General features: G+C 36.1%; 1 protein-coding gene and 1 long non-coding RNA gene across 2 annotated transcripts in view; one reads left to right on the plus strand and one right to left on the minus strand.

The window, feature by feature from the left end:
- Nucleotides 1-25,043, minus strand: part of LOC111176736 (pregnancy zone protein-like) — a 40,579-nt gene extending 15,536 nt beyond the window's left edge. The window contains exons 1-16 of the mRNA XM_089920271.1: nucleotides 24,733-25,043; nucleotides 22,500-22,680; nucleotides 21,567-21,720; nucleotides 21,366-21,418; nucleotides 20,788-20,808; nucleotides 20,158-20,326; nucleotides 18,791-18,875; nucleotides 16,542-16,665; nucleotides 14,713-14,827; nucleotides 12,972-13,081; nucleotides 11,198-11,359; nucleotides 10,378-10,605; nucleotides 9,017-9,080; nucleotides 6,441-6,583; nucleotides 3,524-3,673; nucleotides 1,067-1,231 (exon numbers count right to left, since the gene is read on the minus strand). Of these exons, the coding sequence (XP_089776397.1) occupies nucleotides 1,067-1,231; nucleotides 3,524-3,673; nucleotides 6,441-6,583; nucleotides 9,017-9,080; nucleotides 10,378-10,605; nucleotides 11,198-11,359; nucleotides 12,972-13,081; nucleotides 14,713-14,827; nucleotides 16,542-16,665; nucleotides 18,791-18,875; nucleotides 20,158-20,326; nucleotides 20,788-20,808; nucleotides 21,366-21,418; nucleotides 21,567-21,720; nucleotides 22,500-22,680; nucleotides 24,733-24,815 (2,007 nt within the window). The 5' untranslated portion in view covers nucleotides 24,816-25,043. The remainder of the gene's footprint in view (nucleotides 1-1,066; nucleotides 1,232-3,523; nucleotides 3,674-6,440; nucleotides 6,584-9,016; nucleotides 9,081-10,377; nucleotides 10,606-11,197; nucleotides 11,360-12,971; nucleotides 13,082-14,712; nucleotides 14,828-16,541; nucleotides 16,666-18,790; nucleotides 18,876-20,157; nucleotides 20,327-20,787; nucleotides 20,809-21,365; nucleotides 21,419-21,566; nucleotides 21,721-22,499; nucleotides 22,681-24,732) is intronic.
- The window catches only part of LOC111176742 (uncharacterized), a 172,194-nt gene extending 145,029 nt beyond the window's left edge, over nucleotides 1-27,165 (plus strand). Inside the window, exons 10-13 of the long non-coding RNA XR_004023424.2 lie at nucleotides 1,054-21,801; nucleotides 22,487-22,673; nucleotides 22,752-22,881; nucleotides 23,828-27,165. This is a non-coding gene — a long non-coding RNA (uncharacterized LOC111176742). The remainder of the gene's footprint in view (nucleotides 1-1,053; nucleotides 21,802-22,486; nucleotides 22,674-22,751; nucleotides 22,882-23,827) is intronic.
- Nucleotides 27,166-27,834: the final 669 nt, after the last annotated feature.

Raw genomic sequence — 27,834 nt, forward strand, 5'->3', positions numbered from 1 at the left:
CTTTCTCACTGTCTTTTAAGTATCTTGAATCTCTGCATGCAAAACACAATCGCAGATGTCCACAGTAGCCTGATTCCTAGAGCCCCCCTGTTCCAAGCTTCCTCTTTCTTTGATATTAGTCACAAATACTACTTGCTGTCCTATCTCAGAGTACTTGGGAAACTGTGGGACTCTGAAGCACAGTTGTCAGTGGTGGCAGTGATATGGAATGGGGAGAAAGAAGTCAGAAAGAAATGTTTAAAGATGCTGCAGTTAGCTAATAAACCGAGTCTTGTTTTTCTCCCTCTACCACCGTCTGATTTATGATTCTGGAGGCTCCAGAAGAGGGAGGTTTAAATTGTTCTCAGGTAAGCTGCAGACCTCATCAGCTAAGCTGATGTATGCTTTCCTCAAGGTATAAGGAGAGTTTTCAGTCATTTTTGGTAGAGATAAGATTTAATCTCACAACCTGGATAAGCTTCCTTTTCCTAACTCTGCCTGATTAAAGATACACATTTGAGCTAACGTACCTAAGGCAAGCTAACGTTTCTACTCCAAGTTTTGTAAATCTCTTTTTTATGAACAGCTACTTTCAGTTTTCCTGAAATTTTACTGCACTAAAGGTGTTGGCTGAAGTAATGTACTTTGTGTATTTAGTCATTTACTCAATCATTTATTTTTGTGAAAATGACTATTATAATGGCTGCCAATAGGGTACTCACCTTTCCAAGGGTGTCAGAGGTGCTATGGGAAATATTTTGTTTTTCTCACATATTGGAATCTCTGAGAATCACTGAGAGGGGAATATGACAGTGATAACTAGTTTTGGGATCAACTTGGTTAAAGTTGTGACCCTAGAAGTGTACCCCTTGCTGTTTAAAATGCCAGAGAAATTCATGATTGACTCTCTGTGTGTATACAAAGTTCTCTATGCCTCTGAGATTTCAATATTTTTCTGTTAATCACAGGTTTTCTTTTTGGTGAATGAGAGGAGGATCAGATTTTAGAGCTTAGAAATCTATTTGTTCTCCATCTTAACAAAGACTCAGAAATCAAATTTGGTTATGTTTTTAGGAAGGAGAATTACCTCAAAGATGCTGTAAACATCATCATCACTCAGGACCTGCTTTGGTGTGTAAACGATTCCATTGTGAGTTATATCTTCTGCATTGATGCATTCTTCCCCATCTTCATTCATAGGACTTCCATATCTAACACTAAGGACGCTCTTTACTGGTAGCAAATCATAGACCTGCAAAATAGAGAGAACAAAGGAAAAACTCTTATTTATTTTATTTTATTTTATTTTGAGTGTGATAATGTTCAATCTGGAGTTTAAGAGATCATGGTGCTTATTTAACACTCCCATACCAACATTATAAAAAGTGACACAGAAATCATGGGGAGATAGTAAGGGTTATGGATCCTAATGCTCTTCTTGTACAAAAGAAATTAATACATAAAGATATCAAATTAATTGATCAAAGACTCACAGCGCATTTTGGCTGAGTAAGTATAAAACTCAAGTCTCTTTGTCTCCCAGCCCAAACGCCTACTTTTAAAAGAAAGCAAAAATGTGGACAGTACAGAGAAACATAATGAAAGAATAAAAGTCATTCATACCCATCACCCAGTAACAACCTCTGTAAATACTTAATTCATTCCCTTTTCCCATTTTATATGATTAAGTTCTTACCAAGTTTTTTTTTTTTAAGTCTACTATTTTAAGACCAATTTTAACTTGGAAAAAAACTAGGTACAGGGGTAACCTAGAAATAAATCCATTCCAGTTCAGTTTTTGCCCAGAGCCTAGCATAAGGCTACCTGCTCAGTCATGTAGTGTTCACTAAACACACAGTGACTCCATGCAGACCTGCTGTCATCTCTTATCTAAGCTACTACAATAGCCTCCTAACTGTTTTCATTCTTGCTCCCGTACTCTGAGTGGCAAACAAGATCTTCTTACCAAATAAATCTAAATCACTAAATCACTCTCCTGCCTAAAACTCCTCAGTGATTACCACTACATTTGCTGTCAACTCCTAACTCCACTGCAAGCTCACAGTACTTGTCATGATCTTCTTTACTTTCCGTCCCACCTACCACCTCTACCATCCTCTTCTCTCACCATTACGTATAAGGTCATTACCTTTTCCTCTTTGAACACTGCAGACTTATTCTGACCGCAAGACCTACAGGCACGCTGCTTTCATTCTTTGTAATGCCTGCCCCTACCCCCCATTATCTGACAATCTAAGAAGACACCACTAATCACTATATCAAAGATTGTTCAACTCTTTTCTTTAGCTCAACATCCTGTTTATTCCTTAAATGATACTTATCAAAATTTAGAACTATTATATGTTTTTGTTGCTTGCTTAATAACTCACAAGACTATACGTCTAAAATGGTCAAAGACCACATCTGATTGTTCACCATAAAAACTCCTATTCCTGGAGCAGTATCTATCCCGTAATCCAGACGCAGGGGATATTCGTTAAATAAATAAACGGACAATGAAGATTGTAAACTATTGGGCCCTTTTGGAAGTTCTTCATTATAAGAAACATCTTTAAAAGACAAGTTTGGTTGGAAACTCTCTTTTGTCCATACTTAAAACCAATGAGTAAGTGCCTGTTTTTTTAGAGAAGACTTAAAAACCTGGCATTTCACATACTAGCTTGAATTGTGGTGTGTTAGACATGACATTGAATAAAATTTGGTTCAAATCCCACCTTTCAAATATAGTTTTGGGGCTTCCCTGGTGGCGCAGTGGTTGAGAGTGCACCTGCCGATTCAGGGGACGCGGGTTTGTGCCCCGGTCTGGGAGGATCCCACATGCCGCGGAGCGGCTGGGTCCGTGAGTCATGGCCGCTGAGCCTGCGCGTCCGGAGCCTGTGCTCCGCGGCAGGAGAGGCCACAGCAGTGAGGCCCGTGTACCGCAAAAAAAAAAAAAAATATATATATATATATATATATAGTTTTGGCATGTTCTTTCTATAGTTGCTTAATTTATGCTGGCTGTGTTTTCTTCATTCATAAAATTAAGGTAATAATATCCACGTTAAGGAATTATTATTCATTTATTCGTTCATTAAAAATGTGTTGAGGGACTTCCCTGGTGGTCCAGTGCTTAGGACTCCACACTCTCACTACCGAGTGCGTGGGTTCAATCCCTGGTCAGGCAACTAGGATCCCACAAGCCATGCAGTGTGGCCCTCCCCCACTGCCAAAAAACAGAAAAGAAGAAATGTTTTGAGCATCTTTTACATGTAAGGACTGTGCTAGGCACAGGGAATGTAGTAGTGAACGAGACTGCTCACTCTTTGATACGTTATAGCAGAGAATGAAGTAAGATGATCTGTGTGAAGCACGCTGTGCAATGTCTTTTTTGGAACTGAATTGAATCCAAACTCGTATGTGACTTACTACACTATGCCTGACACTGTGAAGAACCTGTCCTTTGCAGTTATAACTTCCAGCTTCCAAAAATGGTCACATCATGTGTGCATTTTCTGATATGCAAGACTGAAACGGGACTCACTGACTGAGGTGAGACCTCAGCTTCAGGCTTCAGTAGCAGGACACTCTGGTCCACTGCACGGAGGGCACAGAGGGAGTAAGCAGCGGCTGTGACCTTCAGGTTGATATCTGAGGCTGGCAGGCCCCGGGCTGAAGAGAAGCTCAAATTTACCTGTAAAGAGGATATGATTATAGCCACACATTTTCTAATTGTTACAATCTTAAAACTCTCTTCTACCCCAGGGTAGGACTAGTCCTTTCCACACTTCCTTTCTCTTCATCCATGTTAGAGAAGGGTTAAGAGGTGAATCTGCCTGACGACTACCAGTTAACCATCTCTGGAATAAACTGGAAATGTGGTTCGATTAACTCAGCGTTTCCCACTCTCTTTATAACCAGTGAAATATAAACTGATGTTGATCACAGTAAAAGAGAAACTTGAGTGGGAATTGGAATGCACATGCTAACAAAGATACATACCTATCTCCATGCAGTGTTTTTGTGATGAATGTGTGCAGTTTGCACGGGGCTGTGAAAAATCCTGTTCCACCTCTAAGACCAGCCGATGAAGTCTCCTTCAGTTGGCCCTCTTAATCACCTGGCATTCTATAGCGGTGTAGTACTGTTTATCAGGATCAGGAATTTACTCACTAATTTAAAAAACTAAACATCTAATATGCATCCTAAGAGTTAATTCATTGACAATATTCAAAGGACTGTGAATAAAGAATGAGAACTACAAAATAATGAAAAATGTGCGTAATTTTTTTCAGAGTTTTGACTGGTTTAGCCAGTAGAAATTCATCAGTAAGTGAATCTATTGGTTCCTTATGTTTATGTTAGAATGTTTTGAGTAGAATCTTGAGTAAATTATAAAATAATTTGGAATTTAGTTACTGCAGTAGCATCCGTTAAGCTTCCAGGTTCTTGAACTGAAAGCTGATTTGGACTGCAAGGAAATAGTACATTCCGTTAAATAATATTTGACTTGGATTGCTGGATTTAACTATGAAAATCTGCTATGTGGTCTACTGAATTAATGTAACACTTTGGATTCATGTATATCATAAGACATATATGAAAAAAATTAATTGATTTATCCTCAAGGTGCAGTAGTATTCATCTCTGTAGTTCAATATATTATGAAAACACCGCTTTTGGAGAATTCTATTTTAAATATGTTTGTTTTTAGTTTTAGAAAATTTAAGTTCATTAAAATATGTTTGTGAATGTCCATACCAAATGAACAAGTGAGTTATTTGAGATTATAATCACTGAAAATACTCCTAACCAAGAAATGGATATGCTTGAAAATGTAACATGTTCTACTGATATGAGAACCAGAAAAGAACTTTAAGGCATATTTTGAGAGCCTGTACCTATCCATATTAATCAATGTCATCCTTAATGAATAATTATTTCCAGTTAGGAATAACAGACAATTTAAACTGTTACATAGTATTTAATGTATATAATAAACCTGTCATTATTAAAATAAGAAAGTGGTATATGGATGGTGAATAGAAAACAGGTTTCCTCTTTACAACAAAGATCAAAAAATTATTTAAAGTATATTGGTTTAAAGAAACACAGGTCTTTCCTCACATTCTCAACCCACTTCTTACTCTGCTCATCATCCTGTCAGGATGTCTCACTTCTAGGGTCCTTAATTGTTAACTTTAATAACTCTCTAACTTTTAAACACATAGTCAACTTTCTTCTGAATACTGCAAAAATCTTCATCTATATTTATCATAGCTTATCTCCATCTCTGATCAATGATAAGTGAAAAGATATTTGATGTGAAGTGATTGAATATAATGTCCATGGACTTTTGCTTCTATGTGGAAGTTTTATGATATGACACAGAAGCTGTCATATGTTTTGGCACCAGAGTGAAGCCACTGCTGGGATGAGTAAAGTGTGCTGAAAGCTGTAGCATAAGATGGGCATTCCAAGGTTTAACAAAAAACTAACTACCCATGATTAGCAATAAAGACATTGAAGCTTGAAGCAAAAGTCTCTTCTAGGTTTATATGAAACACACAGAACATCCAAACAGAACACAAATGATGCTCTTGGACACCTGTCCAGGTTTAATAGCATTCTTTAGTAAGATGGAGTTGAAAATTTATTCAGAATCCACTGTGTATTTTCTTAGATCATTGTATGTTACAAAGGACAATCTAAATATAATTCTCATTGCAGAAATGTTCGCTTCCTGTAAATGCATATTGTTTTAATCTTCATAAAACTCATGTCAGAGTCCTTGTAGGTATATTTTAAAAAATATATCTGAAGTCTGTGGATCCTAGTTGATTGTTAATGTTAAGATTACCCAGAAAATTCTGTTGGGATAAAGCTTATTAATATCTCAGTAGGCTTCTCATTACAGCTATGCATTCTTTGGAAATATAAAAAGATCCCATATGCAACTTAGATTTTTATGCTATAGTCATTATTAGAGTGCCCAGGCTATGTTTCTCAAAATGGGATACACACATATACCCCTGTTCTGTTTCAAACTCAAAGTGAATTTAACTCACAATAAATTACTGATTTCTGCAGTAGTACATGGAGGTGTGTCAGGGGGATATGATAGAATAAAACTGACATCACTGTGAAGCATCATTTTTAATTGAAAATTTGGGGAACAAACATTTCAAAATTAAAACTATTAAAGGTTAATTGTAGAATATATTTTGAATTCCACATGAATTTTCAGATAAAGCAAGAGAAAAAATTGTGCTAATGGCCACCTGCTTTGAACTACTCCTCTAGACCTCCCAGGGCTTAGCGTCAATCTTTCCTTTAGAGGTCCTTTGGCAGAAAGTTTTAGGAGCACTACATGGCAGTTCTTTAATGTACATAAGGTCCTTATTTTCCATACTTCAAAAGGGGAGATGAAGAAAAGGACTGGACTTAAACAAAACACCCACCTTATTGGGAAAACAGTTTTCAATCTCGAGTTTCTCAGTATCTGCAATAACTTCTCCATTAGGTAAAATAGTATAAATAAGCACCTGGGCTGTAGGAGCAATGTCTGATTCCACTTGAAAGGAGAAGGAAAATACCCCTTTCACTGGAGAGTAAAGAAAGTTCAAGATCATAGATTAGGAAGAGGGAAGAGTTTCAATTTTATAAAGAAGAGGTTCTCAAATTATTTAACTTATTTACATTTGGAGCATATTGAAGTAAGACTTGCATTTATACCATTTTGCGTGCATTAGTATTCAATAAATATATGCTGAACTAATGACATTTTCCCTTAAAGATGTAGGTTAAATTGTTCATTTCCTCTGCGGAAGTAGAAAAGAACATTTAGTGAATGTCTCTATTTTTAAATTTAAAAAAAGACTTATTAAGAATTCGAGAAGAACTTTTAGACACCTTTAATGATCTCTATCTATGATCCAATCAGCACAGTTCTTGTCATATGCATGAGGCCAAGTCAAAGAATGCAGCATAGTCTCTACCTTCAGGCCATTTAAAACACAGCGGAGATACAGGTACAAATAATCACATACAAAACAGTATGCCTCCGATTTTTATAAAAGAATTCAATGCATTTATCTTAGTGGTTACTTTCTGTGTGAATTACCTAGTGTTTAATTCATGTATCTGCTTAATCTTCTCATAAATGTTCTGTTTTATCTTTGTAGCATAAATTTCTTTAAAAACTATAGCCTTCCTGTATCTATAGAAGATCTGAGGGCAGCTTGTGGTGAAAATACACAAAAACAGCAGGGTCAAAATAAATTTGAAACAATGATACTGAAACCATATGAAATTGGACTTCTCAAGCAGGGTTAAACAGAGGCAGGAATAAATTTTATTAAGAAGCTATAACAGGGCTTCCCTGGTGGCTCAGTGGTTAAGAATCCGCCTGCCAATTCAGGGAACATGGGTTCGAGCCCTGATCCCGGAAGATCCCACATGCCGCAGAGCAACTACGCCCGTGCGCCACAACTACTGAGCCTGCGCTCTAGAGCCCATGAGCCACAACTACTGAAGCCCGCGCGCCTAGAGCCCGTGCTCCACAGTAAGAGAAGCCACCGCAACGAGAAGCCCGCGCACCGCAATGAAGAGTAGCCCCCGCTCACCGCAACTAGAGAAAGACCATGCGCAGCAATGAAGAACCAATGCAGCCAAAAATAAATAAAGTTCCCTTTAAAAAAAAAAAAAGCTATAACAGATGGTTAAACACTAGAGTGCTTAAATTTAACACTGAGTTTCCCAGAAATCAAAGACAAATGGAAAAGCAACCATTTACATAGTCATCATCAAATAAAATGAAGTGTATTTTTTCTTAGAGAGACACTTCCTTCTCCCCATTTCACCTCTCAAGATACTCAGTATACTATATAGAATTTAAACTCTATTACAGGAACTGATTTTGAAGAAATTGCCTTAGGAGGCAGTTTGATTTTTGATATGCTATTAGGAACAATCTTACCTGCTCTAGAAAAACCAATATAATGATCAATCCCATAAAAATCAATGATTAAATGGAGAATTAGAGGGACTGTCCATATTTGAGTGCCTGAATTCAATTTTTTTAAGCAATAAAAAAAACTTTTAGCAAGAGAGATTTTACAATACATATTCTTTATTTTTTCTTGGAAGTATTGACTCGCCTTGGGTGAATGGGCTTTTTGATCTTTCTAAATATGCTTTTTTAATAAATATTGCTTTAGTAAAATGATAGCCTATAACTATTCAAATGAACAGAAAAAAAGGAAGCTACTTATGAGATTTAGCCTGGGGACATGTAACAAATAAAGAGACTAAATGTACTTATCTTTTCATAATAGATTATTTCTTGAAAAGTTAGTTATTCTTCCTGGGATAACAGATATCAATGGATATTTATGATTCAAGAAAATCTAGAAGGAGAGTATGATCTAAAAGAGAGAGGCAGGAATATAAGAGAGATTTGAAGATGGTGTGTTGTTGGCATTGAAGATGGAAGAAGAGGCCATAAACCAAGGAATGCAGGAGGTCTTTGGAAGATGGAAAAGGTGAGGAAACAAGTAACCTCCTAGAGTTCCGGAAGGAATGTAGTTCTGCTCACAACTTGATGTTAGCCCGTAAGACTTCTGATCTACAGAATTATAAGATGATAAATTTGTGTGGTTTTTAGCCAGAGAGCTTCCTACAGAAGCAATAGGAAACTAATACAAAAACATACAGAGTAAAATTTTTCTTTGGAGATTTTCTGCATTTTTCAGTTATTTTCTGCATTAAAAAAATTTAATAATAAAATGAATATATTTTACTTTAGAAATAAAATTTACAATATAGAAATGCTATAAAAAAGTTCTAAATGGACTAAAATGAACCTAGTGTCCTTCTTTTATCAGCTTCCTCAACTTTGGTTGATGGAAGAAAGCTGGTGACCATTTCCTCCAATGTAAGAAATAGCTTCATCTTGCTAAAACGTTTAGGATTTGACAATTTGAGAGAAAAAATAGGAAAATAGGAAAAAAAAATAGGAAATCCTGAAAGTACTTACTCTCTCCTTGTTTAATGGACAACACATGGGCTCCTGACTGAGCGATGCTTCCTCTTGCTTTGATCTGAAGGCAGAGGGAAATACATGTATTATCATTTTAAAGGGTACTTATTAAACTTACTTAAACATATGTATAATACACAAATAAATAATAACTCACTACTTCAACCCAGACGTTGTTTTTGTTCACTAAATTTCTCTTTCAATATTTTCCTATACATAGAGTTTAAATAATAAACTTTACTTCAAACAACATACTTTAAATAAGAAACATAAAATTTTACAATGCTTTAGAATTTTACTTAATTTACTACTTATCTTGAATATTAATATTTTAAATTTACATATTCTTTCAACAAATATTTTAAGCATCTGTTATGTGCAAAGCAATATATAGTGAAGGCAGGTATAAAATATATGTAAGTATTCTCTATTGTTGCCTCTATTTAAAAAAAAAAAAACAACTAAAAGTATTTACACTCTCTATGTGCCAGGTACTGAACTAAATAATTTAGTTTTAAGATTTTTATTTAGTTTTGACTATGACTCTATGAAGTAAGTATAAATACTATCTTCAGTATTCAGATGAGATGATTGACATTTCTCTTTACAAAGGAGATTAAGTAAATTACCTGAGGTCCCATAACTAGGAAGCAATAAAGCTAAGATTCTAACTTAATGTCAATTTTTTCACTTTTTTATAGAATTAAAAAAATACTATTTATAGTTAATGTTCCTATACAGAATTTCCTACACATAAGTTTTTCTTCTTAAAAAGACTTACTTGGATAACTACCAGCTTTGAATATTTTAAATTTTTGTACATCAGTAGGTATACTGACCTGAAAAGGATCATATCAATTTATAATATGCCTGTCAATGTACTTTTCCCTGCAGTTACACCGGTTCTTGAACTTTGTAAATTATTTAGAACCTTTACAGGAATAAAATACTACTGCTTTATTCTTTTAATTTTCACTTCTCCAATTAATGTTAAATTGACATTTTTCCAGAAGATTGTTTATAATTTTTATTTCCTATTGGTTAAGTTCTTGATTTTTATCCTTTGCTTATTTATCTTCTGGGTTCTAGGAAAAACAATCTTTTTTGTCTAACAAGGCATTTGTCTTAAGCTCTTTCCTCTTCCATTCAATAATTTTCCATTGGAACTCAGAAAAAAAAAAAAAAGTTTCAGTGGAGACCAGAATATAAATGAAAAATTAAAGCATTAATTTGTTAGGAAACAACTTCTCTTCACTCATAAAAACATTATATTGATATAAAGAGCATTACTTAGATAGGAACTCTATCTTTTTAGGGTCTACATAATTAGGAAGAGCTACACTGGCCTTTATTCTTACCAAATAATAGAAGGTTAATTCTTTTTCATCATTCAGAATCTGTCCATTCAGGATGTAGTGTGCCCGAATCTCCTGGGTTTGCCCACAGGCCATGGTGCCAGCCACAGGTTCAAGGTGAACATAACTCTTGCTTGGGGAAAAAATATGCTTTACAGTGTGCTGTGCTGGTGTGTGAAATTCTTCAAGCCACCAGTTATCAAAACAGAGTTTATTCTGCTTGTAAGTGACCTAATGGATAGAATAAAGGTCTTAAGTAGGTTATTTGTTATTAACATATATTATGTATATATTGGTCACTCTGTCATTTACTGAAGATTTTATTAAGAATCATGCTTACTTGGTTTCATTATAAGCTGCCTTCCCAAATAAAGTATAATCTCTAAACAACTTTCCCTTAAATTTATTTAAGTTTACACCATACTGATTTAGTAGGTATTATTCACTCATAATCAAGATCAATTACTTTTTCTTCATACCCTTAACACAAAACAAAAATAGTGGTATAACAAGGAAACAAGGCAAAATCTAATTTGTAATAAAATTGTAAAAATGTTGAATTTTCAAGAGACTATCAAGATGTTCTAATATTTAAATGTCTCCTGAAACTAGATCATGCTGTAAACAGAGTCTATCTAAAGTAAAAGTTTCTGACAGAGAATTTTTCATTTCTTATTATTTAGTTCTCCACATTGCTTAATTTCTGCTTTAGTCTTATCACCTTTTCTTTTCTCTCTGGAGTTCACCTGCTTCCCATGTACCCTTAAATTCTGTGGCCCAGTGATCTGTGTCTTTTTAGTCCCAGATGCCCCTTCCCACTTACCAAAACTGAAATGAAAGAAGATGTGAAGTTACTGGTATCAATGGAAATGTTCACCAAACCATGCTCATTCGTAGTAAAGCTGGCACGGTATGCAAGTACATCCACGTTGACAACTACAGTTTTATTGGGGATTGGCTGATCCTTCTCATCAACTAGAAGAACCTAGAAATAGGAAAGTGATAGCTGGTTCCGGGTGTTATATAGCAATAACATTTTCTACTCTGTCGTATTTGCCTCTTGACGCCTTGGCCACTGTCACTTAACGAAGATCTTAGAATATGAAAATAAGATTTGTTTTCTGGGCTCTAAAATATTTTTCTTTTTGACATTTATATTTAGATAACTTATGAGCATTCAACTGAGAAGAGCCAATAGTGGACTCATGATGTTACCTTCCCAAATTTTCTTCATCTCTGGTGTTCTCTATATCAGTATATAGGGCTTCTATCCATCTGGTAATTTATGCAGGAATATGTAGGGCCTTATTTTTTTGGTCATGTTCTCTCTTTCACTGCCTATATATAACAGTGCCTATATCTAACCCATTGCCAAATGCTAACCCTTCCCCTGCTAAACATCTTTTATTCCTATTTACTTCTCTCCAAATCTACTGCTTCCATTCCAGTTAAAACCACAATATTTTTTCCCATCCGGTTTCCTATATCTTTCTATTTAAGTTTATGCAGTCCACCCTCTGCTGCTCTGTCCTTGCTTCAAACCATTCTCTATACAGTTTAAACTACACTGCTCATGTCATTCTCCCTAAAACTTTCAGTAACTTCTCAATCCAAAATTCTGAACATAACCTAAAACACACTTGGTTCTTTGATCCTGAAAAAGCTGTTGTACACCTACAGCCTTGGCTGTTCTCTCATCTTTCTTAAATTTCTGGCCAAGTCATATTCATCCTCCAAGTCTTCAGTTTTCTCATGCTTTTCTCTTGACCTGAAATGGTCTTGCCCCATTATTAATTTCTTGCCAATTTGATACAAAATACTGGAATACCTTAAGACAATATCAAATTCGTATACATCAATAAAATGAGGAAATTGCCTGTTAACTGTCAATTCAAAGATTAGTTACTACAAAATAAAATGTAAAATGCCTAGAAATCTTACATTTCCTTGATAGTTTACTAACTTGGATATCAGTCTTATAATTTAGCAATATTATTATGAATATTGAGCCTTGAAACTAAAAAAAAAATCAAAAAACTAACAATAAAAACACTAAATGAAAATATCTTATTCTTTCTATAGAAAATTATATTATAAAATCATTGTTTATAAAGAGGCAATCAAAGAGTATGCAGCCAAACTATACAGGAAAAGTGTATTATAAAGGTGTGTTAGGAAGTTAATTAGTAAGAATATGCTTTTTTGGGGGGATTCTGTGACAATATTTGCCTTTCAAATTTGTAATTTTTTTTTTTTTTTCGGTACGCAGGCCTCTCACTCTTGTGGCCTCTCCCGTTGCGGAGCACAGGCTCCGGACGCGCAGGCTCAGCGGCCATGGCTCATGGGCCCAGCCGCTCCGCGGCATGCGGGATCTTCCCGGACCAGGGCACGCACGAACCCGTGTCCCCAGCATCGGCAGGCGAACTCTCAACCACTGCGCCACCAGGGAAGCCCTCAAATTTGTAATTTGTTATATTCTTTTCTTACTCTAAATAAATATTCATTTTTATAATAAATTTTGATTTTGTGATATAAAAATTTGTTTTCTTAAAAGCCACATCCCCCCAATTATGATTATATTGAAAAGATTACTTTACCTGCCCAAAGAAAGGGAGCCCACGTCTGTAATGTGAATCCACTTTAGTAAATTTCAGTTTGCTTAAGGTGTTTGTGATTTTACATGATCCGTGTCCAGTTAATTCCAACCCTGAAAAATAATTCAGTGAAGTTGAACTGTTCCATATATTCAGCTCACCTCATACTTCCATCCCATTTTCACTCTATTATAACAAAATACCATCCATATACTCTTTTCTTAGTCTTTCCAGAATTTCTCATGCTTAGAAAATCATTGTTATCCATACTTCCTCAATTCTCTGTTTTCACAAATATTCTGCTTGTTCCACACATGTTCTTGAGAAGTTTTTCACCTCATCTCCTCTGGGATCTTGCTGTATCTTTGTGTCTATTTCACATCCACGTCTTCCCCCAACAACTTTCTGCATACATCTTGATTCTTCACATTGGCCTAAAAATATTCTTAAATTTCTATCACAAACTACTTCCCCAGCAAAAACATTCTTTTTACCACGTGGTGAAAAGTATAGCCAATACCCGGTGCTCTTCCATTCAGTGAAGTGTGATCTGTATTTTAACTCCATCATCTAAAGCACCGCTCTATCAAGTCTAAAAGATCCTTTATTTTCCCCCAATATGGTATTCTCATCTCAGACCTCATCAAAATGAACTCTCAGAATTACTTCATACATAAGTATCACTGAAACCCTACCAGTGGCATCTAAGAAATTGTCCTTATTTCCCCTAACCTTGTGACTTCTAGTTTTATTTTGCTGACTTATCTGATACTATTTCCTAACTGCAGTTGTTTCTGTTCTTGGGCCCCTCGTTGTATGCCTCTAGCCTCAATTTAGCAATGCTAAGTGGAGCTCACTTTCAGAACACTTGCATTTACTCTTAGGAGGATCTGGACACGATGAGAATGGTTTCAGATTTACATTTCTCGTTCTGATATTGTTCTGGCTTCCTTTTGAAATTGTCAAAATGAATTTCATTTTGACATGAATGGAATGAATCAACTTCCATTTTGATATTCCAAACTGTGATGAATTATCTTTGACACATTCTCATCACCATAGCTCTTTCTCATCTTTTCCTTATCTTGGTTAATGACATTTCCATTCCCCTGGCCCCCAAGTTGTAATCTTTGGGGTCACCTTTGAATAGTATTCTGATGTATCACATTGTAACACATTTTTCATCTAGGCTGTCCTTCTCATGCCTGCTGGAATTAACTTTTTTTAAAAAATCAATTTATTTAGGTCATTCTCCTTAAATATATCTGAAGATATCCAATGTTTTTCATAATAAAGTCTGATCTCTTTACTACATGATTTACTTTTCTAAACACCTTAGCACCAGCCTACTTTTTTAAGATTCTTCTGGGACTGAATGCATTTGTTTTATGCCTATTACGCTTTCCTGGTACATCACTATCTTTCAAAATACTATCCATTCTATTCAAATCTGCTCAAATGTTACTTTTCAAAGCCTTCTTCAGCTCTATATTAGAATTAACTCTCTCCATGCTCATTTGGCCCTTATTTTTTACATTTCCTATGGAAATTTTATTATGGTTATATATAATACATGCATACATATATACATAGCCATATATATAATTTCTTTTTAGATTCCTAATTCCTTGAAGGCAGAAGCCATGTCATTGTCATAGTCCCCAGAAACTATAAAGCATTTTACATGGAATGGAAGTTTGATAAATGTTTAATAAATTAATAAATATTTAAAAATAATACAAACCTGTTCCCTCCTCTCTGACCTTGGCTTCCACTAGTAATTTCATGTCATATCCTTTTTGTCTCAGATGAAATATTTTACTTTTTACTAGTTGTGTGAAACAGCCTTCCTCGTCTGCCTGAAGAGAAAGGAAGAGAATTCCTGGGTCCTCTGATTTGTGATAAAAAAAAGTCAGTTACCAACCTATGAACATTTTGTGTTGGCCACAGAAGGAAATTTTACAAATGTTCTGACCATCTTTTGGGTGCTTATCTTTTCCCAAGCCCCCAAATGATACAAAATTTCTTCATTAATCATTGAGTTCATCATTGCCAACCTTTGCCTTCTCCCCTCTCTTCCAAAAGCCTATCCATTTCTGTCACATTAAACTTCCTAGAGTTTCCCCAATGTGCCATGGTATTTTGTAATTCTATCTCTTTGTGTGTGTGTGTATGTTGTTCTTCAAATAACATTCTTTCTTCCATTCCGATCTTGGCCCACAGTTACTGCTCTCCTAAACTCAGCTTAGACATAACATGTTCTAAGGAGCCTCTGTAATGACCTCCACCTAAATATCGACTAGGGACTGTATTTTCTTAACTGTGTTTTCTTGATATCTAGGACATTAAAAAAAAAACATATATTCATTGACTAGATGAATCATTATAGCAATTAGATCTCTAAACTAAACATCGGGTTTCATATTATAATAAAGATTTGTTTTCATTTTTGTACTTATTTACATGAAAATATTTATTGCATAATTAAATTTAATCTTATTTAATGTACTTATATGCAGATATCATGACTCATTTGAAAACAGAAATTAATCCTAGTCTCCCTGATAATAGTAAGGATTTTGGCAGCTAGATTTCCCTCATGTTTATCTTGCTTATTGACGTTTATCTTTTTTTTTTTTTTTGCGGTACGCGGGCCTCTCACTGTTGTGGCCTCTCCCGTTGCGGCGCACAGGATCCGGACGCGCAGGCTCAGCGGCCATGGCTCACGGGCCTAGCCGCTCCGCGGCATGTGGGATCCTCCCGGACCAGGGCACGAACCCACGTCCCCTGCATCGGCAGGCGGACTCTCAACCACTGTGCCACCAGGGAAGCCCTCGATGTTTATCTTGAACTTCATCGTCATATTCACCACCCTAGCCTTTCATTTATTTGGTCTCTACAACTTTGATAACTTGCTTTTCCACACCCTTATAGTGTCCGCTCACATTGCCACACCCTGGACTTATATATACTCTTCCCCTGAAATCAGTATTCATTTCATTAGTATTCAAAAATACAAATCAGTATTCAAAAATTCATTTCATTTTTTAAAACGTGTCCTACTGCTGTTTCCCTTAGTTATTCTTGTTTCCACTTTTTTCTGATGTAATCGAGGCCTCCAGTTCATCATCCCTCTCAGTCCCCCTCTCCTCAACCTGATGCTGGTTTCAGTCTCCTCTATGCAGGGTAGATTCCATAGGGTGTCATTTGATTCTCCCACTAGCCCAATTCTTAATATCCGTCACATTCTTCTTCTATTATATTTGATAAAAGCCAACTTTGGAGACTTCCACATCCTTTTATGCCCATATACCTGGCATGTCAATTGCGGTGAGAAGGAAATTACAAAACTGGCCAAATACCATTATAAATCCATCAGCCCCACCCACAAGTTGGTTCCGATCATTGCCAGGCAATCTTAAAATGTTTCCCTTACTCCACACTTCTCCTAGGTGACTATTTCAAACACTACTCTCATATTGTATTGTACTGTATTGTATTCTCTATTCTATTATCAGCCACAAGAAAACAAGATCTGGTGTTAGTGTCCTGGGGAGGGTGATTTCCATATACCTGTTGACTAAATTCTTCACAGATACTTTGTGAATGTTTTCCATGGCAGGTAGAACTGTATCGTGAATATCTTCTGCACACATTAATTGTCACCAGACCACGGACAGGCTTTCCATATGTGTATCTGTAACAGTAAAGAGTCATACAAAAAATACTTAACATAAACAACTCAGATGTTCTTCACAGGATTTGATCCATTCATATACCCATCTTACTCATTGACAGCAATTGTATTTCCTTCCAAAGCATTTGTACTTTAGAAGCACTTATTCTGAAACTGCGTCTTAATTATCTACAACTCTAAGAGAAAATACTTACTGAATACTGAAATACTTTTTGAAACTCCTCCAAATGGAAAAGTAACAATGCAGTTTTCTCTCAGATCTTTCTTCCCTCTCAGCTGAAGTTTTACTTCAGCTGAGAGGGAAGAAAGATCTGAGAAAAAACTGCCTTATTTCCTTCTTTCTCTGCTGTCAGATTATCTAGGTTATGATTCTACCTTTGCCAATACCTCCTAAGTTGTTTTAGGAAAAAAATTAGGGAAGCATACACAGTGTATTTCTAAGTCCTCCCTAACTCACGTATATTTTAAGAGGATAAATGAGGAATTAAATGGGAAAGCACTAGCTATAGAACAAAAACATTATAAGTGAACAGTATCATGATGACAGTCGGATTCTGCCAAATATGATGGAGAGATGTGATGTGGTATGGTCTGAATATTTATGTCCCCCCCAAATTCACTTGTTGAAATTCTAAACCCCAAAAGATGATAGTATTAGGAGGTGAGGCCTTTGGGAGGAGGGTGAAGTTCTCATGAATGGGTTAGTGCCTTTATAAAAGAGGCTCCAGAGAGATCTCTTGTCCCTTCCTCCATGTAAGGACACAAGGAGAAGACACCAGTTATGAACCAGAAAGAGGACCTTCACCAGAACTTGACCATGTTGGCATCTTAATCTCGGATTTACCTGCCTCTAGAACTGTGAACAATAAATTTCTGTTGTTAATAAGCTCCCCAATCTGTGGTATTTTGTTATGGCAGCCTGAACAGACTAAGACATGATGTGAAGCTGAACTTAGTCTATTGTTTCTTAAAGTATGCTTCATGCACCACCCACATTGAAATTCCCTGAGATATGCAGTGATAGAGTCCCAAATACTTCCTCAGATTTATGATTGGAATCTCTAGAGGTGGAGCTGAGGAACCTACATTTTAACTAAAAACGTCCATAGATTCTGATGCAGACTTAGGTCAGAGACTTATTGCCCAAACTGTGAAGCCCCAAGCTTCCTCTTTTTATAGTCTCCCCCTCCAAAAAAAGTGCTGATAAAGTAATAAATTATTTACTAAATTTAATCACTTTTTTGAATCTTATCTTTAAATCTGAATCAAAAGCCTTTCCCTCTGATGGAAAAATTTATAGCATCAGAGCTGGTGAGAAGAATGAAAACATGTTTTATATGCTGTTTTTAGAAGCAAGAAGTACAATCAACCTCCTTGGTGCATGTAGGGGGTACTCTACTGCACTAAAAGGTAATCAGGGAAGAAATAAATGACATGTAGTTTTAATTCTACCTTATATATCCAGCCTTTAAGACAGAGGGTCTACGGAGCTTCTTTCTAGCTTTCCATAGTTTAAGAAATTGGGAACTATAAAAAAAATGGAGGTAATAGGACATGGAATAACATGGAATCTATGAGCATGGGCTCTAGAGTTGGATGACCCAGGTTCAATTTAGCCCAGTGTGTGGGATATAGAAATACAGAAATGCTTCATGAAGCTAGATTTTTTTTTTTTTTTTTTTTTTTTACTTTCAGAGGCAATATAGAATAGTGGTGAAGAGTTCAGGGTCTGGAGTGGACTGTTGGATTTAAATTCCAGTCTTCTGGAATTTACTGTCTGTAGGAACTTGAACAAGTTATTTTATCCTTTATGTGTTGCAGTTTCCTCATTTGTAAAATGAGGATAATTATCCCCATCTCATAGGGTTAGTGTAAGAAAAAAAAATGTAAATAAGTGCAAGGCACTTAAAACATTGCCTGGCACATTTTAAGTGCTCAGTTAATAATTTTATTATTAGCAGTAAAATTGTTGTATGCCACCACCCCTGCTCCCTAGTCTGAGTTCAGACAAGTTGGGGAGAGAGTCATTCCTTCGCTAATTAAAATACTTCAAAGTCCAGTGATCATTATGGGCAATACAAATAAAGTAGGGAAAAAGAAATGAGGTGAAAAAAATGTAACTCACAGACTGCAGACGGATACCACAAATTCATCATCTAGAAAACCAATAGTCTTGGGCATTTTCACTTGGACTTCAAATTTGGGCAAAACTGTTATCAATAAAAGAGAAAAAAAATGGTGAAAGTGGGCAGGAGGTCCTGTAAGCATTAGTAATGATTCTACTACAGAACCTTGTAACAAAGGGTCACATAAAGTGATTTCAACTACAATAAGGGGCAGCAGGGCCACTATTGGCAAAGGAGATGCCGTCATAACCGTGGGCAGTTGGTACCATGTTAACTTGGTTAAGCTGGTATCATGGTTCCTAGAATCTCCTTCGCTGAATTTGTCCAAGATTTCAAAGGTGGGAGGAAAGTAGCATCATTAGTCTCTGAAGATCCCCATGGTTAGATGCGGTTACAGGTACAGAGGGGCCAGCAGTTTCCAGTTTGTCCTTATTTTTTCCCTCTCTGTGTCCAGCTCTCTCCTTCCCAACTTCTAAACCCTGCTGACTCACAGAGACCCTAGGCCCACCATCAGCACCTGGTTATAGAAATATTGGAGTGGTAGGTAGGGAGAGGTAACAGTCTTCCATTGATTCTCCTGTCAGTTTCCCTTCGTGTTCCACTCTGGCATGTGAAGGTGCCCTTGTGAGTTCTGATCTGTCCATCCCCACCAATGCTTCAGGAGGACTGGTTAGTAATTTCCTCTGATCGACCATCTCCTCCTGTTGGACTCTGACTTTTCCAGCCTCTCTCATAGTTGTGTATAAGGCTTGTTATTTCTATAATGAATCCCTGTTCTATAATTCTCATGGCAGTTCTGGTGAGTTTTGGGAATCCTGTTTTTGTGATAGGTCTCCTTATCCATGGCATGATATATTTAACTTAAGTTAGAAAATCCGCATAACTGATAACTAATAAGATGGTTTCAATGTCTGATTACTATTATTAGAGTAGATTACATGTAGGTCACACAAAGCCAGGTTGTAATCCCAGGAAATACCTCCTGTTATAAGATATAGATCAAGAGATGCATGTAGATAACATAATGTATTGGTTAACAATCGACGTCTGAATAGGGTCAGATGGAACTATTAAAATTTCTCTTGCTTCTTGTTGGCTCTGTGATTTTGGTAAATTACTAACTTTTCTGGTATTAATATGTTTGTTTGTAAACTGGAGAAGGTATAGGATCTGCTTCAGAGGGCTACTTTAAGGATTAAATGAGATAGTGCATGAAACGAGCTTAGCAAATATTTAAATAAATAAAAAGCCTTGCTGATTTTCAACTATTATATGCTAGATTTTTGCTTGTCACCTACATGTAAAAATGATCCAATCTTTCATTGTCTAATGTCATAAATATCTTGGACACATGCAGAATTCTTACCATATTCATTCACCTCGAAAGAGTGCTCTATTTTTTTCCCTGACTCCTTCTGCAGTATGACCTTGTAGGGACCCAGCGTGGGCTCCACTGAGAGTGGGAAAGAGAGCTGGTTGAGTCCCCAGTGCAAATTGACACTGTGCCATTGGAAAATCCGGTTCTTCTTGGGACTCTATAGGTAAAAACATCACAAGTTCATAGAAGCAACTGAAATATATAATATTGAGTAGAGGAACAGCTTTTCAGGGAGAGTGACATTGGGAGGTGGATAATTAGCTGATTGGTAAATTGGCACCAGTGGTATTAGCAAAGGTTTCTAGGAATTCTAGACTGAGCAAAGGACATCTTTCCCAGCTATGAGATATGACAGCTGATAGCACCTCTTTTTGAGATTATGCATACCCATCTTGTTCAGAAATATTGGAAGAGCCACTAAATTGCATCATCTCAGGGAATTTTGTTCCTTCATTTATATCTTATCTGCTCTCCCCAGGATTTAAGAGAGACAGGGAAAACAGTGTTTTACTTAGTTCTGGTGAAGCGCCAGTGGGGAAGGTGGAGGTGGAGCGAGGCAAGTTAACACAACTAGGAGTGAGTCCTCATCCCAGCCGAGATACACAATACATTACCTACCTCAATATAGACCACTGGGAACTGAAAAGAAAGAAATAGTATGAGTGCGAGATAGAGTTTAGAAAGAGAACACCATGACATTAGCCTTAATACAGTACCGGGACCAGAGGAAGTAAGCCTGTTCACTTCTTGTCCAAAGGAGGAAATGTGGCTCCATTTCATTCTCAACACTTTATATGTTTAGTTTGGGACATACGCCTCTTAAGAAGTCATGGCTTCCCTTTAATGAGATAACGTACAACTGAGAAACCTACATTTAGGTGAAAAGGTCCTAATAATAGTTTACTTTGCAGACGATGTTAATCTCTGAGAAATTCTCCATTTCTCTAGGAGAGAAATGAAATGCATTTATTTTCTTCAGTTCAATGAAAATAACTGAGTCTTTAAGGGCATAATTTTAACTGAATATTTCATTTGTTTTAAAAATGTAGTTGATGAACTGATCTCCCTTATTCTTCAGCAGCGATACACTTTCGAGATCTTTCTGTGATAGATTTAAGAATCTCATGTTGGTCTCGGTTCTCCAAAAGAATAGGTTTTACGATTTTGCCAATCTTACCCACTGTTGTGACACTCACCATTTCATTCAAAGGGTGAAAATTGACATCCACAGAGACAATGCGGAATCTCACTGAAACACAGAGATTTTTCTCATGAAACCCTCCAGTGGGAACTCAGGGTGGTAAGACAGATAACAACGTGCCAGGATTTCCATAAATTAATAGAGAATGACACCTCCAACCCTTCAAATTGCTTTTCACTCATTTGGTTCTTTATACCTGTTTGTCCTGGTTTGTAGATGGGTTTGTCTGTCTGAACAAAGACAAGGCTTTCTGCTTTTGTTATGTGCATCCGCTTCCTCTTTATGAAGTGCTGGGTTGGCCCTTTCACCTGCACAGTGATGAACGCTGAGGAAGATGACGACTCCGGAATCTGTAAAACCGAAATGAGCTGAAGAATCTGCCCAGATCCACTTCTGAATGTCTCAGCCTTTGTGATTTTCTCATTTCTCTGGTTAGTCCCGTGAAAATTAGTAAGGGATAGGGTCAAAGGTGATGTCCCCTCTTTTTATAGATTATTATGATCGTGTAACATGACAGCAACGAATTGTTGATTTGACTAAAGGAAAAATGTCATTGCAATAAAATGAACTCATTCTTCAACTAGTTATGACAATGAAGGCAATAACAAGCTCACATTTTCAGGGCAATATGGTAGTATTAAAATAATTATTAAATTTTATTTTTCAATGGTCAAAAACAGCATTACATATTATTGTTGGCAGTAAGCTGGTATGATTAACTATTTAATACTTTAAGTTAATTAAAGGTTACAAGGACAATACATTAACCATCAACCATCTGCGAGATCTTAGAGAAGTCACTTAACTTTATGAATCTATGTGTTTATATCTGTAATGGCATGAACATTATTTTCCTTAGAAGTTTACTTTAAGAGCAAAGATAATAATGGTTATAAAAGTCCTTCCTATAACCATTATTATCTTTTGTATGTTGCACCAGTTCTGTTTGTAAATATTACGTAAGTATATTCAGTAGAACTTTTATTTTTAGACTCTAATTTGAAATTTGCTCTGTACTCCTCATTTTTTTCTTCCTTTTGCTTTTTTATTGTTGGGGGTCAGAATGCAAGGCATCAACTAACATGCTCTCTCTGTAATGCTCTCCCTTTTCCCAAGGAGGGATACTGACCATGAAGGAGCTGCAGTAGAAGGAGTGCTTGGCCCCCAGGTCTGTGAGGAGATTCCTGCTCTGCATCTCATACTCCAGAGTTACTGTCAGTTCCACTGACTCATTCAGGTGATTAAGCACGACACAGGCCTTCTCGGTAACGCCAGCATACAGCTGTGATGGGACCAGGACCAGGTACTGCCTGCGGAGAAGAGGGGTCTGGGTCAACCATGGAAGGGTTAAAAAGACATCATTACTGTGGTTGTTTTCTAGATGATCTTTGCTATCGTCACCAATCAGAGAGCAGAGCCAGATTTCAAGAGGAGTGGAGAGGAGTATATTCTTCAAAGACCAAACCAGAAGGCCTTAGAAACTCAGAAAACCCCTACCAAGTTAAACATCAGTATGCTTCTCCTATACTGTGGAAATATTCACTCTCGATATTAGTAAACCTATTCATAAGTTATGGATAAGCACTCCATGAGTTGTTATATATTTTGTATAGAAATAATTTTCAAATTTAGAAATTTTCAATGAATCAAGTAAATGTGATCATACACACGCATGCGCACGCACACATGCACACACACAAATATTATTCAGAAATCCTGCTGTTCATGACAACATGAATGGGCCTTGAGAGCATTATGCTAAGTGAAATGAACCAGATAGAGAAAGACAAATACTGATGGTATCTCTTACAACATGCGGAGTCTTTAAAAAAAAGTCAAACTCAGAGACACAGAGTAGAAAAATGGTTACCAGGGAATGGGAGATGGAGGAAAATAGGGATAGGTTGGTAAAAGGACACAAACTTTCATTTATAAGTTGAATAAGGTCTGTCTGAGGATGTACTATATAACATGGTGACTATAGTCGATAACATTGTATAATTGAAATTATATACTTGAAATTTGTTATGAGAACGTAACTTAAGTGTTCTCACCCCCCCCCAGATAAATATTTGAGAGATAGATGTGTTAGATTAATCGTTAGATTAATCTATGTGATAGATTAATTAAACTCAATGGGGAGAATCCTTTCACAATATGTATGTGTTGTACACTTTGAATATCTTACAATTTTAGTTCTCAGTTATATGTAAATAAACCCAGAAAAAACTTTCCATTTTTTTTAGTAACAAACAATATTATGAATCAGTTAATGATCACTGAAACCGGTGAGAAAACCTATCCACACGTGGCCTTGGGTTTCATATGGATGATATCGCAAACCTCTTGGTTCCAGGAAACATTAAGAGATAACGATAATACACGGAGGGGAGCTGAATCGTTTTTCACTACTGTTTCAGAAGCAACCTTAGCTCTTTTCTTTCTTCCACTCTCTAGAGACGGAAGAAAAACTAGGCTAATCAACAGACATATTACCACATACATGGTAATATACACGCAGAAGAAAACATTCTCCTGTGGCGGTTCGCCCATCGTTTACGATCACCCAAACGTGCTGCACTTCGTGATGTTCTGCTGGCCCGTGACTCTCTCTCTTTCTGGAGTGTCCTGGTCTAGCTGGAAAACTTCTATTGGCTTCATAAGACTCACCTCAAAAGCAACTTTCTTATGTGGACTTTGGTGATGCCCCTTCCCTTGTATCAGTTCCCATGAAGAGTTAGGTTATCTCTGAGTATTCTCACAGAATCCTACAATGCCTGGTTCTGTTTTTGCATTTTATTTCATTCGCTGTGCACCATCTCTCTATCTCTCTCTTTTTTATACTATGAGGTACTAAGGGCAGGGGCCACATTTTGTTAATCTGTATATTCTCAAATCTAATGCCAGCCCTTATAGTTTTGCTGAAGGATTGAGTGAAATGACACACAAACCCTGGCTTGTCTGTAAGTCATGCATCTATCTTGGGAATACCTGCTTGGGGAAGATACAGACACTGAGTCACTTTACAATGGCCAAGACACTGCAGCCTTTTGGACCAGTCAAAAACGAATTTATCTTTTCTTGGTAGGAATACTATATTCTTATTTGATGAATGTTGTATAATTCTATAATCTTATTTGGTAAATGTTTCACAAATGTTACTGCCCTATATCTCTGAGTTTTCTAGAACTGGAGTATGCCTTTTACCACCTGTGCACTAACAATTTATCAACACTTCTGAGCTTTTTCAACAACAGATAATTTCAGACGGAATCAGGAAATAAGTAAAAAGACAAACATCAAGAAGCTGATAACACAATGGGAAGAGGAGGGCAATAGACTTTTCTGGAAATGTTGCTTACGGTTTGGAGGTAGCTGAAGCATCTCTGGGAAGGAGCAAGGAAAGCAGAATCAAGACTGGATTAGGCAGCTGACATCCCCTCATGGTGTAGAGAGGAATAGGAAAGAATGGGACTCTTGAGTCCTTGATTCCTTGAACTCTGTTCTTGTTTCAGAATCACTGGTTTTTATTTTGCCTAATGGGCAGTAAAAGTAAATGGCTAACCATTTATTTTTGTAACATATTAACTACTTCCAGTATAAAAAAATCAATTGCAGATCACTTTCATCCACTTGCTCAAATTTTCTAAGTGCCTGAAAAATAGTATGTTGAGGCTACATTAGCTCTGGTTCCTGCTCAAATATCTTGAAGAAAAAACAAAGTAAATGACATGATTTGATGAAATCAATCAATACTCTTGATCTTTTTCTTTTTTAACAAGAGCTATTTATGTAAATACATATCCCAAATCTCTTCTTGGTAGACCAGGGAGCATCACATATTCTCCCAAGCTTCATCCAATACAGTTATTTAATGAAACAAAGAAATAAAATTTATCACAGATTTTAAACAAAGTATGAAGATAATCTCTCCTTTGTTTAAAAGCTTAGCTTTTGCTTTTTACAACTATCCTTATATTTGTTTGTTTATAAAGAAAATGAACCCACGTAATGCATTTTTATAGTTTCTTAGTTCATTTAACATCTAGAATATAAAGCCAATAAATTTATTTTATCCTCTAAGGAAATAATCTTTATGTGATGAACATTCTTATTTATTTTACCGTGAGAAATATAAACATTTTATCCATAGTGATCATCATCCTATTTGCTTTTCTAAGGAGATGGGATGTTAGAATCTATTTTTATGGAATTCTGAAAATTAAAAAGATCCACACTATTACGTTAGTATAATTAGGACTCCACAAAATTCAAGTGTGTGTGTTTTGAATAGAGAGCTGGTTTAAACTATAAAATTCAATATGAGGAGAAACAAGCACTCCCCTGGATGAGGTATATTTAGTTCTTGACATACATTTTTGTATATGATCTGAAAGAGTGAGAAATGAAGATACCGTACATGACAGTCCTTAGTGAACTATAAAACTACAGATTTTTAAGATATTAAAATTCACTATTTACACTATTTACAATAGCCAGGACATGGAAGCAACCTAAATGTCCATCAACAGAGGAATGGATAAAGAAGATGTGGTACATATATACAGTGGAGTATTAGCCATAAAAAAGTAAATCATGCCATTTGCAGCAACATGGATAGACCTAGAGATTGTCATACTGAGTGAAGTAAGTCAGAGAAAGACAAATATCATACGATATCACTTATATGTGGAATCTAAAAAAATGGTACAAACGAACTTACAAAACAGAAATAGAGTCACAGCTGTAGAAAACAAACTTAAGGTTAAGGGGTGGGGGAGGGATAATTTGGGAGACTGGGACTGACATATACACACTACTATATATAAAATAGATAACTAATAAGAACCTGCCATATAGCACAGGGAACTCTACTCAGTACTCCATAATGACCTATATGGGAAAAAAATCTAAAAAAGAGTGGATATATGTATATGTATGACTGAATCACTTTGCTGTGCACATGAAACTAACACAACATTGTAAATCAACTAGACTCCAATAAAAATTAATTAAAAAATAAATAAAATGCCAATCATGATAATATTTATTTATTTTTTATTTATTTTTTATGGCTGCGTTGGGTCTTAATTGCAGCACGCAGGATCTTCGTTGAGGCATGTGGGCTCTTTGTTGTGGTGAGCGGGCTTCTCTCTAGTTGTGGTGTGCAGGTTTTCTCTTCTCTAGTTGTGGCGCGTGGGCTTCAGGGCGCGTGGGCTCTGTAGTTTGCAGCACACAGGCTCTAGTTGAGGCACAAGAGCTCAGTAGTTGCGGCATGCAGGCTTAGTTGCCCCGTGGGATCTTAATTCCCTGACTAGGGATCGAACCCATGTCGCCTGCAATCTAAGGCAGATTCTTTACCACTGGACCAGCAGGGAAGTCCCCCAATCATGATGATAGACTATGAGTGATATAATGCCAGGTCAGAGTAAAATGTAATAATACATTGTGCGAGCCCTTGGTAGTTGGTAAATGCTTGCTGAATGAATATAAAACTCTTCTGCTTCAATTTGGTTTCCTCTCATTAGAAACTTTATGCTCTCTCCACTTCCATCCTGCACTCCCACACTGCCATAAATAAATATCTTCATTCTCTGCCAGCTTAATATGGAATAAATTAACTTACAATAAATAATAAATGACTTTTAAGAAGTCTCTATGTTACTTTTCACAGGCATAATTATACTTTTTAGATATATACCAAGCCTATATTTTGGCCAAATGCCTAATGACTAAGTATAAAAATCCACATTTGGATGAAGCAAAATCACCATTGTAGTTTAAACTTCTGGAATAGAAGAATAAATCTGAAGTATTATCAAAACTTTATTGTTGTGATTTTTAATTGAAAATATTAGTAGATACATTTAAAATATTTATTGTAGAACATAAACAATATGTTCTCAGAATTCTCAGCTAAGGCTTACATATTCCTGTGGTCTTCAACTCTTTTTTCCTTGTATTCCCTAAAAGAATTTTATTAAGCATGTAACCCTTCACACATACTCGATTTCTAAAACTTCTCTTCACCAGTAAGATAACAAAAAGTGTATTATAAATACTGACATTAAAAAAATAAACTGTAATACAATTTTTTAAATGTATCCAATGAAATGTAAATACTGCAGTAATTTATTGCTTACCATCATCCATTTAAAACATACATGAACTCTTCTTTTACAATTTGGAAATCTTACATCATTCTTGTTTTTCCTTGATCTTGGATTTCCATTCTAATTCCCCAGATAATTTTATCCTGGTATTTTATGCTTCAATATTCTTTAAAGGTCACTCTATCATACATTACTGAAACTAAAGATAATCGAAACTGTAAAAGAGGTTCTTGTACCTATACAGTTCTGAGTAGTAATAAACTTTACTGGATCAAGTTATCATTACAAGTATTGTTAATATGTTCTTTTTTTTAACTAAATTTATTTTATTTACTTATTTATTTTTGACTG

Source organism: Delphinapterus leucas, chromosome 11 (assembly GCF_059928025.1).
Source record: "Delphinapterus leucas isolate spDelLeu-1000000601 "Yukka" chromosome 11, BTC_Dleu_Yukka2, whole genome shotgun sequence".
Taxonomy (NCBI): Eukaryota; Metazoa; Chordata; class Mammalia; order Artiodactyla; family Monodontidae; genus Delphinapterus; species Delphinapterus leucas.